Genomic DNA, 12,177 nt, shown 5'->3' with positions numbered 1-12,177 from the left:
CGTAGTCGGCAGGATTGGAACCTGCGCGGGGAAACCCCAATGGATTTCTAGTCCATCGCCTTAACCACTCGGCCACGACTACTGGGTCTCTGCCGCTTTAAATGTTACTCAGATATATCTCAATCATCCATCCCTCTGCAGCAGAAGGATACATCGTCCCGAAAACGTCCCCGTTTGCTAAAAATATGGAAAAGACAATGACCTCTTGCTGAATTTTTCCACTTCTATACTGTTTTCGAACTTTTCAATGTGAATACATACCAAGAAACAGAAGTAAAATTCTCGTTTTAAAAAAGCCTACTCCTCGTCGGGGAATTGAACAGGCGGCGATACTTATCACTATACTAACGAGGAAGTGGCGCGTATCTGGTCTCTCAGCGCAGGCTTCGAGCTGTGAACAGAATTGGACACCGTGAGAAACAGACAGACACATTGAGAGACAGAGACAAACAGAGAACAGGGAGAGATGGACAGCGAGTTGGAGACAAAGAGAGACAGAAGGTGTGAGACTGAGAGGGAGAGACAGACTGAGTGAGACAAAGACTCAAACACACACATACACAGAGATCCGCGTCTGCTCTGTGAAGAGATAGGCAAAGAGTGATAGAAAGGCAGGGAAAAAGAAATTGACGAAGAGAGAGAGAGCGAGAGACAGGGATAAAAATAGAAAATGATGGAAATTCTCAGCAGGTTAGAGAAAGAGACAAACGGGCAGAGACAAAGACAGACAGAGATGGTGGAAAAGAGAGAGACAAACAGACAGACAGACTGAGAGAATCCCTTGGAACAGAACTGGACACTGTGAGAAAGAGACTGGTAAATTGAGAGACAAAGACAAACAGAGAGAGACAAAGAGTCAAACACACAAACACATATACTGAATTCTAAGGATAGAGGCAGAGACACATTTCACAATTCCATTTGTTTGTCAGTTGAGAGTGTCACAGAGTTACAGGAAAGTGCAGATTCAACAGATGACAATCGGGTAGCGCTGAGCAGGATGGGAGGAAATCAGTGTTAATTGACGAGTTACTGGGAGTGGTGCACAAACCCACACGGGTATAAATCCACTGGATTTTAAGCCCAACATCTTAACCACTCGGCCATCCTGGTCCTGTCAGAAGCCCCATTCTGTCCCTCTGATAATCTGGGGATCAATTCCACCCCACGGACAATCACAAACATATATGTTTTCAGTGAGCAGTTTCCAACATGTTTAGTGATATTGACACGGGGCAACTCCCCTATTCTTTTTTGAAAACTGCTATGGGAACTTTCACATCCACCCGATGGGTGCAGACGGAGCTTCAATTTAACATTTCCGACAACAGCCTCAACAATACAAAATTCCCCAAGCACTGCACTTGCGTTTCAGCCAACATTATATGATCAAGTCTCAGGAGTGGGATTTGAACACACAAACTCCTGATTCAGTCGAGAATGCCACCACTGAACCAAAGCCCATAACAAATTTCACAACCGTATTATTTTCCCCAAGTCTTTTTTTAAAAGTTCCAGGACACACCAAATTCATGGTGATGATTCCCAGAGACAGATGCACAGACACAGAGACATACAAACAGATAGACAGACACAGAGACACACACAACCAAAAATACACGCCCCTCGGCGGACCTACACATAGTGCCTTAGAGATGCAGAGGGATCGACAGACAGAATCACTCTCCCGAACTTGGCTGATTTTTTAGTTTTTCTATCCGTCTTTATTGTGAATATCTCAGATTATTGCAAATGAGAAAGAAATGGCAGTGTTGAAAGGTGTGGGACGTTCTTCCACCGACATCAGGATCAGTTCTGCCGGGACCTGGTTAAACGGTGAAATAGAATGACTCATGCTAAAACCCGTAGTCGGCAGGATTGGAACCTGCGCGGGGAAACCCCAATGGATTTCTAGTCCATCGCGTTAACCACTCGGCCACGACTACTGGGTCTCTGCCCCTTTAAATGTTACTCAGATATATCTCAATCATCCATCCCTCTGCAGCAGAAGGACACATCGTCCCGAAAACGTCTCCGTTTGCTAAAAATATGGAAAAGACAATCACCTCTTGCTGAATTTCAGTGTTAAATTGACGAGTTACTGGGAGTGGTGCACAAACTCACACGGGTATAAATCCACTGGATTTTAAGCCCAACATCTTAACCACTCGGCCATCCTGGTCCTGTCAGAAGCCCCATTCTGTCCCTCTGATAATCTGGGGATCAATTCCACCCCACGGACAATCACATACATTGATGTTTTCAGTGAGCCGTTTCCAACATTTTTAGTAATATTGACACGGGGCAACTCCCCTATTCTTTTAATGCTATGGGAACTTTCACATCCACCCGATGGGTGCAGACGGAGCTTCAATTTAACATTTCCGACATCAGCCTCAACAATACAAAATTCCCCAAGTACTGCACCTGCGTTTCAGCCAACATTATATGCTCAAGTCTCAGGAGTGGGACTTGAACACACAAACTCCTGATTCAGTCGAGAATGCCACCACTGAACCAAAGCCCATTACAAATTGCACAACCGTATTATTTTCCCCAAGTCTTTTTTTAAAAGTTCCAGGACATACCAAATTCATGGTGATGATTCCCAGAGACAGATGCACAGACACAGAGACAAACAACAGATAGACAGACACAGAGACACACACACAACCAAAAATATACGCCCCTCGGCGGACCGACACAGAGTGCCTTAGAGATGCAGAAGGATAGACAGGCAGAATCACTCTCGCTAATTTGGCTCATTTTTTAGTTTTTCTAATCGTATGTAGTGTGAATATCGCAGATTATTGCAAATGAGAAAGAAATGGCAGTGTTGAAAGGTGTGGGACATTATTCCACCGATATTAGGATCAGTTCTGCAGGGACCTGGTTAAACGGTGAAATAGAATGACTCATGCTAAAACCCGTAGTCGGCAGGATTGGAACCTGCGCGGGGAAACCCCAATGGATTTCTAGTCCATCGCCTTAACCACTCGGCCACGACTACTGGGTCTCTGCCCCTTTAAATGTTACTCAGATATATCTCAATCATCCATCCCTCTGCAGCAGAAGGACACATAGTCCCGAAAACGTCTCCATTTGCTAAAAATATGGAAAAGACCATCATCTCTTGCTGAATTTCTCCACTTCGAAACTGTTTTCGAACTTTTCAATATGAATACATACCAAGAAACAGAAGTAAAATTCTCCATTTAAAAAGTGCTTACTCCTCGTCGGGGAATTGAACCCCGGGTTCCCGCGTGACAGGCGGGGATACTCACCACTATATTAACGAGGAAGTGGCGTGTATCTGCTCTGTCAGAGTAGGCATCGCACTGTGAACAGAATTGGACACCGTGAGAAACAGACAGACACATTGAGAGACAGAGACAAACAGAGAACAGCGAGAGATGGACAGCGAGTTGGAGACAAAGAGAGACAGAAGGTGTGAGACTGAGAGGGAGAGAAAGACTGAGTGAGACAAAGACCCAAACACACACATACACAGAGATCCGCGTCTGCTCTGTAAAGAGATAGGCAAAGAGTGATAGAAAAACAAGAAAAAAGAAAGAGACCAAGAGAGAGAGAGAGAGATAGAGAGGGAGAGACAGGGATAAGAACAGAAAATGATGGAAATTCTTAGCAGGTTAGAGAAAGAGACAAACGGGCAGAGACATAGACAGACAGAGATGGTGGGAAAGAGAGAGACAAACAGACATACAGACTGAGAGAATCCCATTGGAACAGAACTGGACACTGTGAGAAAAGGACAGGCAAATTGAGAGACAGAGACAAACAGAGAGAGACAAACAGAGAGAGAGACAAAGAGTCAAACACACAAACACATATACTGAATTCTAAGGAGAGAGGCAGAGACACATTTCACAATTCCATTTGTTTGTCAGTTGAGAGTGTCACAGAGTTACAGGAAAGTGCAGATTCAACAGATGACAATCGGGTAGCGCTGAGCAGGATGGGAGGAAATCAGTGTTAATTGACGAGTTACTGGGAGTGGTGCACAAACCCACACGGGTATAAATCCACTGGATTTTAAGCCCAACATCTTAACCACTCGGCCATCCTGGTCCTGTCAGAAGCCCCATTCTGTCCCTCTGATAATCTGGGAATCAATTCCACCCCACGGACAATCACAAACATATATGTTTTCAGTGAGCAGTTTCCAACATGTTTAGTGATATTGACACGGGGCAACTCCCCTATTCTTTTTTGAAAACTGCTATGGGAACTTTCACATCCATCCAATGGGTGCAGACGGAGCTTCAATTTAACATTTCCGACAACAGCCTCAACAATACAAAATATCCCAAGTACTGCACTTCAACATTATATGCTCAAGTCTCAGGAGTGGGACTTGAACACACAAACTCCTGATGCAGTCGAGAATGCCACCACTGAACCAAAGCCCATAACAAATTTCACAACCGTATTATTTTCCCCAAGTCTTTTTTAAAAGTTCCAGGACATACCAAATTCATGGTGATGATTCCCAGAGACAGATGCACAGACACAGAGACATACATACAGATAGACAGACACACACACACACACACAACCAAAAATATACGCCTCTTGGCGGACCTACACAGAATGCCTTACAGATATAGAAGGATAGACAGGCAGAATCACTCTCGCTAATTTGGCTGATTTTTGAGTTTTTCTGTCTGTATTGTGAATATTGCAGATTAATGCAAATGAGAAAAAAATGGCAGTGTGGGACGTTATTCCACCGATATCAGGATCAGTTCTGCAGGGACCTGGTTAAATGGTGAAATAGATTGAATTATGCTAAAACCCGCAGTCGGCAGGATTGGAACCTCAATGGATTGCTTGTCCATCGCCTTCACCACTCGGCCACTACTCCTGGATCGGTATAGCTTTAAATGTTACTCAGATATATCTCAATCATCCATCCCTCTGCAGCAGAAGGACACATAGTCCCGAAAACGTCTCCGTTTGCTAAAAATATGGAAAAGACAATCATCTCTTGCTGAATTTCTCCACTTCCAAACTGTTTTCGAATTTTTCAATATGAATACACACCAAGAAACAGAAGTAAAATTCTCCATTTAAAAAGTGCTTACTCCTCGTCGGGGTACCCCGGTCTCCCGCGTGACAGGCGGGGATACTCACCACTATACTAACAAGGAAATGGCGTGTATCTACTCTGTCAGAGCAGGCATCGAGCTGTGAACAGAATTGGACAGCAAGCGCTCTACTCGGAACTCCTTCACGGCAAGCGAGCCCCAGGTGGGCAGAGGAAACGTTACAAGGGACACACCCTCAAAGCCCTCCCTGATAAAGTGCAACATTCCCCACCGACACCTGGGAGTCCCTGGGCCCAAAGACCAGTCCCGCCCTCAGTGGAGGGAGTGCATCCGGGAGGGGCGCTGAGCACCTCGAGTCTCGTCGCCGAGAGCGTGCAGAAAGCAAGCGCAGGCAGCGGAAGGAGCGTGCGGCAAACCAGTCCCACCCTCCCCTTCCCTCAACCACTGTCTGTCCCACCTGTGACAGGGACTGTGGTTCCCGTATTGGACTGTTCAGTCACCTGAGAACTCACTGTTAGAGTGGGGGCAAGTCTTCCTCGACTCCGAGGCACTGTCTGTGATGACATCGTACACACCCAGGGAGTCCCTGCAATTTATGGCCCAGTATTTTTACAGTTCGTTTCCTTCTGCTGTCTAATTTATCCAGGGATCTTTGGGCTGATTGCCCAGACACTGTATTTACAAGCTGACCCAGTCTGTTATCACAGGAGTGAATCGGCCCAAACTCTCTGTATCCTTCGCTAAAAACACCTTGCTTTTTTTTTAAGACCAAAACCACCTTATCATGTGTACATAAGTGATCAATGCAGAATTTCCTCCAAATAAGTTAAGGTTCTGTTATTGCATCTGTCAATCTCCTGTGTTTTTCTGATATGATCTGCTTGGTTTTGATGACCTGTGTAAACGTTTTTGCTACTTACTGATAAAGAGACAATTTTTTTTAAAGTAAGACTATTTTTTTCACAAGTATTTATCAACGATCACAAAATTAGAATAATGACCAACTGCACTCACACTTAAAGCATTTCAATAATTGTGATGAGACTGGCAAAAGTTCAGCAGAGAAATTTTCTAAACATTTGGGGGTAGAAACAACCCCCGTCCCGGAACGTTCCGAGTGTTTTTACGGCCGCGGTGGGTGAGATCGTCTCCTCAGCAATGTTCTGCTCTTTTTTTCATTCGGCTCCAGAAGTCGCTCTTAATGGGGGGGGGGGGGGGGTGGTGAGTACACGAGAGGGGGGGGGTACAGGGCATGAGTACACGAGAAGGGGTGATACCGGGCGGTGAGTACACGAGAGGGGGGGGGTACAGGGCATGAGTACACGAGAAGGGGTGATACAGACCGGTGAGTACACGAGAGGTGGGGGGATATGGGCGGGTGAGTACATGAGAGGGGGGGGGATACGGGGGGTGAGTACACAAGAGGTGGGGGTACGGGGGGGGGGCTGAGTACACGAGAGCGGGGATACATAGAAACATAGACAATAGGAGCAGGAGTAGGCCATTCGGCCCCTCGCGCCTGCACCACCATTCAATATGGCCATGACTGATCCTCTATCTCAACACCATATTCCCGCTTTCTCCCCATACCCCTTGATAACTTTTTGTGTCTAGAAATCTATCTATCTCCCTCTTCAATATATTCAGTGACTTGGCCTCCACAGCGTTCTGTGGTAGAGAATTCCACAGGTTCACCACCCTCGGAGTGAAAACGTTTCCCCTCATCTCGCTCCTAAATTTCCTACCCCGTATCCTGAGACTGTGTGACCCCTTGTTCTAGACTTCCCAGTCCCGGGGGAAACATTCTCCCCGCATCCAGTCTGTCCAACCCTGTCAGAATTTTATACCTTTCAATGAGATCCCCTCTCATTCTTCTAAACTCTAGTGAATACAGGGCCCAGTCGACCCAATCTCTCCTCATACCACAGTCCTGCCATGCCAGGAATCAGTCTGCTGAACCTTCGCTGCACTCCCTCTATGGCAAGTATATCCTTCCTTAGGTAAGGAGACCAAAACTGCACGCAATACTCCAGGTGCAGTCTCACCAAGGCCCTGTACAACTGGAGTAAGACATCCTTGCTCCTGTAGTCAAACCCTCTTGCAATGAAGGGCAACATACCACATGGAGCGGTAGTAACGTCGTGAGGTGTGGAATGAGGGGGTGGGGGAGTGTTGCAGAGTGACCACCGCGATGATGTCACCACGGCCCCGCCCCTCACTTAAAGGGGCGAGCCTCAGCGATGATAAAATTTTGGCCCACAGGCCCACCAGGGAGGGTTTCGACCCAGCCCGTGGCCTGGCACGCAGGAGGGGTGCAAGGTGTACCAGGCTGCCTGTTGGGCAACCCGGGGGGGCACAATTGTCGGGCCGACACGGTTACAATGCACTTAACAAGGATCGGCAGCAGTGGGGCGGTAGACGGGGGAATTGGGGAACCACCAGGATAACACGGGAAGGGAGGCTTGGGGTAAGAGGGGCTCGGGGTAAGGGGGGCCTGGGGTGAGGGGCCCAGGGTAAAGGGGCGGTGGGTTGAGGGGCCCGGGGTAAGGGGGTCCGGGATGAGGAGGGGCCCGGGGTGAGGGGGAGCCTGGGATAAGGTGAGCAGGGTAATGGGGATAAGGGGGGACGCGGGGTAAGGTGAGGGGGGGGGCCTCGGGTAAGGTGAGGGGGGGGCCTGGGGATATGGTGAGGAGGGGGCCTGGGGATATGGTGAGGAGGGGGCCTCGAGTAAGGTGAGGAGGGGGCCTGGGGATAAGGTGAGGAGGGGGCCTGGCGTAAGTTGAGGAGGGCGCCTGGGGTAAGGTGAGGAGGGGGGCCTGGGGATAAGGTGAGGAGGGGGCCTCGAGTAAGGTGAGGAGGGGAGCCTGGGTTAAGGTGAGGAAGGGGCCTGGGGTAAGGTGAGGGGGTTGGGCTTGGGGTACTAAACTGGAGTAGCACCCTGGATTTTTGTGTTCAAGTCTCCGGAATGCTGCATGAACCCAAGCCCTTCTGACTGAGGGTTGAGGGCGCTAGTACTGACAAAAGGCTGACACCGATTGTGGATGTCTGGGGCTTTGTTCACAAATGAACAGACATTGTAGAGTAAGATGCCGAGAGGGATCTGATTGTTAATATACTAGCCCAGCACAAGCTTCAGGGCTGGGTGGAACTAGACGGAGGTTGGTGGGATCAGGTGCAGTGGCCATTGAGAATGGAAACACTCTATGTAAACCTGTCACGCTGTAATTACACCCTCCTGCCTGTGGTGGTGCCGTAGTTCCTCAGTTTATCATCTCCCAGCTATGCAGCCAGCAGGACAGAGAAAGCCCTCTGCTCCCAACAACTAAACTTCTCAAATTGCTGCTGGTTAATGTTCAATAACGTAACATCGAGGGATTATATGAAATTAATCCCCATAACCTCCCCGAGATCTCTGCACTCCTCTAATTCTACCCTCCTGACCATCCCTGATTATAATTGCTCCACCATCGGTGGCTGTGCCTTCAGCTGCCTGGGCCCCAAACTCTGGAACTTCCTCCCTAAACCTCTCCGCCTCTCTTTCCTCCTTCAAGACGCTCCTTAAAACCTCCCTCTTTGATCAAGTGGCTTGGTGTCAAATTGTTTAATCTCATAACACTCCTGTGAAGCGCCTTGGGATGTTTCACCACGTTAAAGACGCTATATAAATACAAGTTGTTGTTAAAATCCTTCCTCACCGCCTACAGTGCGGCTTTCGGTCGCCTGAGGAAAAGATTGTTCGAAGACCAGGCCCTCAAATCCACCACCAAGCTCATGGTCTACAGGGCTGTAGTGATACCCGCCCTCCTGTATGGCTCAGAGACATGGACCATGTACAGTAGACACCTCAAGTCGCTGGAGAAATATCACCAACGCTGTCTCCGCAAGATCCTACAAATCCCCTGGGAGGACAGACGCACCAACGTTAGCGTCCTCGACCAGGCCAACATCCCCAGCATCGAAGCATTGACCACGCTCGACCAGCTCCGCTGGGCGGGGCCACACTGTTCGAATGCCTGACACGAGACTCATGTCCCCCCGACACAAGACTCCCAAAGCAAGCGCTCTGCTCGGAACTCCTACACGGCAAGCGAACCCCAGGTGGGCTGAAAAAACGTTACAAGGGACCACCCTCAAAGCCTCCCTGATAAAGTGCAACATCCCCCACCGACACCTGGGAGTCCCTGGCCCAAAGACCAGTCCACCCCAAGTGGAGGAAGTGCATCCGGGAGGGCGCTGAGCACCTTGAGTCTCGTCGCCGAGAGCGTGCAGAAAGCAAGCGCAGGCAGCGGAAGGAGCGTGCGGCAAACCAGTCCCACCCTCCCCTTTCCTTCAACCACTGTGTGTCCCACCTGTGACAGGGACTGTGGTTCCCGTATTGGACTGTTCAGCCACCTAAGGACTCAATTTTAGAGTGGAAATAAGTCTTCTTCGATTTCGAGGGGCTGCCTATGATGATGATGTAAAGAAACCTGCGATGTTGCATTGTATATTTCGGAATGTACACCCAATACCAAAGGCAGTGGAGATTTGACAAGACACTGGAGACCACACAGTTTGAAATGCACAAAGTTTTATTTCAGTATGGTGGATTGGAAGGTTACAGAATTGAAGCGCAGTTGCGTAAGTCTGTGCAGTGCGTGTCCTGGGTCTTGTGAAAGGGCCTCACTCTGAAATCACTCAGAATGTGTCAGTCCCATCAACAGCAAAGGTCCCGAGTGGGAATGTGAACATAACTCACTCTGAGTGCCTTGTCCAGCAACAACAGTGTATCAAATACAAGAACCCTTCTACAGCAATACAAGGAATATCTTTTAGGAAGGTGGGAAAATACAATACCACTGTACTTAAATAAGATGGTGGCCAGCATCAAAACATCCGGAGTTCAGAAGAATGAGAGGTGATCTTATCGAAACGTATAAGATTATGAGGGGGCTCGACAAGGTGGATGCAGAGAGGATGTTTCCACTGATGGGGGAGACTAGAACTAGGGGGCATGGTCTTAGAATAAGGGGCTGCCCATTTAAAACTGAGATGAGGAGGAATTTCTTCTCTCCGAGGGTTGTAAATCTGTGGAAGCCGGGAGATTGAATAAATTTAACACAGAAATAGACAGTTTCTTAACCGATAAGGGAATAAGGGGTTATGGGGAGCGGGCAGGGAAGTGGAGCTGAATCCATGATCGGATCAGCCATGATCGTATTAAATGGCGAAGCAGGCTCGAGTGGGCATGTGGCCTACTCCTGCTCCTATTTCTTATGTTCTCATGTAGGAAGATGGGATAAGCCAGGAGCACTGACCTACTTAATTAAGATGGGTGGGCAGCATCAAAGCATCTGTTGACTATCGTGTCTAGCGTTAGTCGGTGAATTGAATACTTGTGCGGTGTGACAGCACAAGATGGATTGCTGGTCAAACTGGACGATGGACTTCATAGACGAGCTGAGACCGGATGAGTCCACATCAAACAAGACTTTAAACTGGATGACAAACCAGGAGGCAGATATTGAAGGGGAATGGCAGGCATCAAGGAGAAGTTTTATTGTGTGGGGTTGTATATGGATCTTGTGATCACGTTACCCGGGGTGACGACCCATGCCAGCCCAACACAGGAACACCGCTCTTTGGCGGACATTCTGCTCCTTGAAGTCCCGAGCAGCCAGGAGGATGATCAGCGATGGGATTGATCATCCCGGTGCCTCACACAATCCCACCAGCAGGGGAGGCCTGGAATTCTGGGTGCACTGGGATCCATATGGCCCCATTATCCGCGGCTTCCAGTGTCAGCTGGATTATCGCTGGCGGGTTCCGTGTGGGGAGCCCTGATTCTCAGATTCAATGGTCCTGTCACTGTGGAACTGGGTGAGGCTCTGAGATTAGCTGATGACACTGAGCCAGTCTCGGACACAGTGACAGACCCCCATCAGCAGAACAGTCCAGGGATTCATTGACATAACTCATTGCGGTCTGCAAAATATTGAGGGGCCTGGACATAGTGGACAGCAAGGGCCTATTTCCATTGGTGGAGCGGTCTATTAAGAGGGGGGCATAGTTTTAAGGTGGTTGGTGGAAGGTTTAGAGGGGATTTGAGGGGGCGGACTTCTTTACGCAGAGGGTGGTGGAGATCTGGAGCTCGCTGCCTGGAAGAGCGGTGGATGCAGAAACCCTCACCACTTTTAAGAGATGGTTGGATGGGCACTTCAAGTGCCGTAACCTGCAGGGTTACAGACCTAGAGCTGGTAATTGGGATTAGACTGGATGACCTGTTGTTGGACGGAGCAGATATAACGGTAAGTACTGCAGGGAATCGAATACGGCCAGGGTGTGATCTCCTGGACTCGTGTCAATCGCCTGGATGGGTCAGAGAGGAATTTTCCCAGATTTTTTCTCCCTAAATTGGCCTGGGTTTTTATCTGTTTTTTGCCTCTCCCAGGGGATCACATGGCTCCGGTTGGGGTGGAGTGTAGAATGTTTCAGTGTAAGGGGTGTCGCAGTTGTGTGAGGCGGACTGGTTGGGCTGAGTGCTCTTTGCTTTTCCATCATTGTTCATAGGTTTATGTGTAATGTTCAGGGCTGCTGACCGAGGGATGTGTGGCTCTTTGTCGGCCAGCACGGACACGATGGGCCAGAATGGCCTCCTTCTGCGCTATAAATTTCTATGTTTCTATTGCGGTTTAAAGGCAAATTGCGATTGGCTCTGGCTAAGTGGGGCCAGTGCTGAGAGCGTGTGTTAGTAGCAGAGAGAGCGATGTGTAAAATTAAGCCAAGCTAAAGGTTCTTCCCGACGACATCGATGCACAATTCCTCTTCCTGCCCGACTCACGCGATGGGACAGTTTGCAACTCCAGTGGCAATGAACCAGATCTCGACACTGAAACTTAAATCAAAGAAATGTCAGGCAAAAGAGAGGGAATGAAACATAGAAACATAGAAACATAGAAAATAGGTGCAGGAGTAGGCCATTTGGCTCTTCGAGCCTGCACCACCATTCAATAAGATCATGGCTGATCATTCACCTCAGTACCCCTTTCCTGCTTTCTCTCCATACCCCTTGATCCCCTCAGTAGTATGGACTACATCTAACTCCCTCTTGAATATATCCAATAAACTG

General features: G+C 48.6%; 1 protein-coding gene and 3 non-coding genes across 5 annotated transcripts in view; all 4 read right to left on the bottom strand.

Annotated features, from left to right (window-relative positions):
* trnas-aga (transfer RNA serine (anticodon AGA)) lies at positions 1-82 on the bottom strand. Its single transcript has one exon. It is a non-coding gene; the product is annotated as a tRNA-Ser (tRNA).
* Positions 83-2,928: 2,846 nt separating this feature from the next.
* Positions 2,929-3,010, bottom strand: trnas-aga (transfer RNA serine (anticodon AGA)). Its single transcript has one exon. It is a non-coding gene; the product is annotated as a tRNA-Ser (tRNA).
* A 219-nt stretch (positions 3,011-3,229) lies between these two features.
* Positions 3,230-3,301, bottom strand: trnad-guc (transfer RNA aspartic acid (anticodon GUC)). The gene has a single exon. It is a non-coding gene; the product is annotated as a tRNA-Asp (tRNA).
* Positions 3,302-9,622: 6,321 nt separating this feature from the next.
* LOC139235294 (streptococcal hemagglutinin-like) overlaps positions 9,623-12,177 on the bottom strand; it is a 73,715-nt gene continuing 71,160 nt past the window's right edge. Inside the window, exon 14 of one of the 2 annotated variants that reach the window (XM_070866436.1) lies at positions 9,623-11,943. In XM_070866436.1, the coding sequence (XP_070722537.1) occupies positions 11,886-11,943 (58 nt within the window). In that variant the 3' untranslated portion in view covers positions 9,623-11,885. The remainder of the gene's footprint in view (positions 11,944-12,177) is intronic. The other variant, XM_070866437.1, reaches the window with a different exon arrangement.

Source organism: Pristiophorus japonicus, chromosome 23, assembly GCF_044704955.1.
Source record: "Pristiophorus japonicus isolate sPriJap1 chromosome 23, sPriJap1.hap1, whole genome shotgun sequence".
NCBI classification, from domain to species: Eukaryota; Metazoa; Chordata; class Chondrichthyes; family Pristiophoridae; genus Pristiophorus; species Pristiophorus japonicus.
The sequence above is the reverse complement of the archived record's forward strand: the minus strand, read 5'-3'. Positions and strand labels throughout refer to the sequence as shown.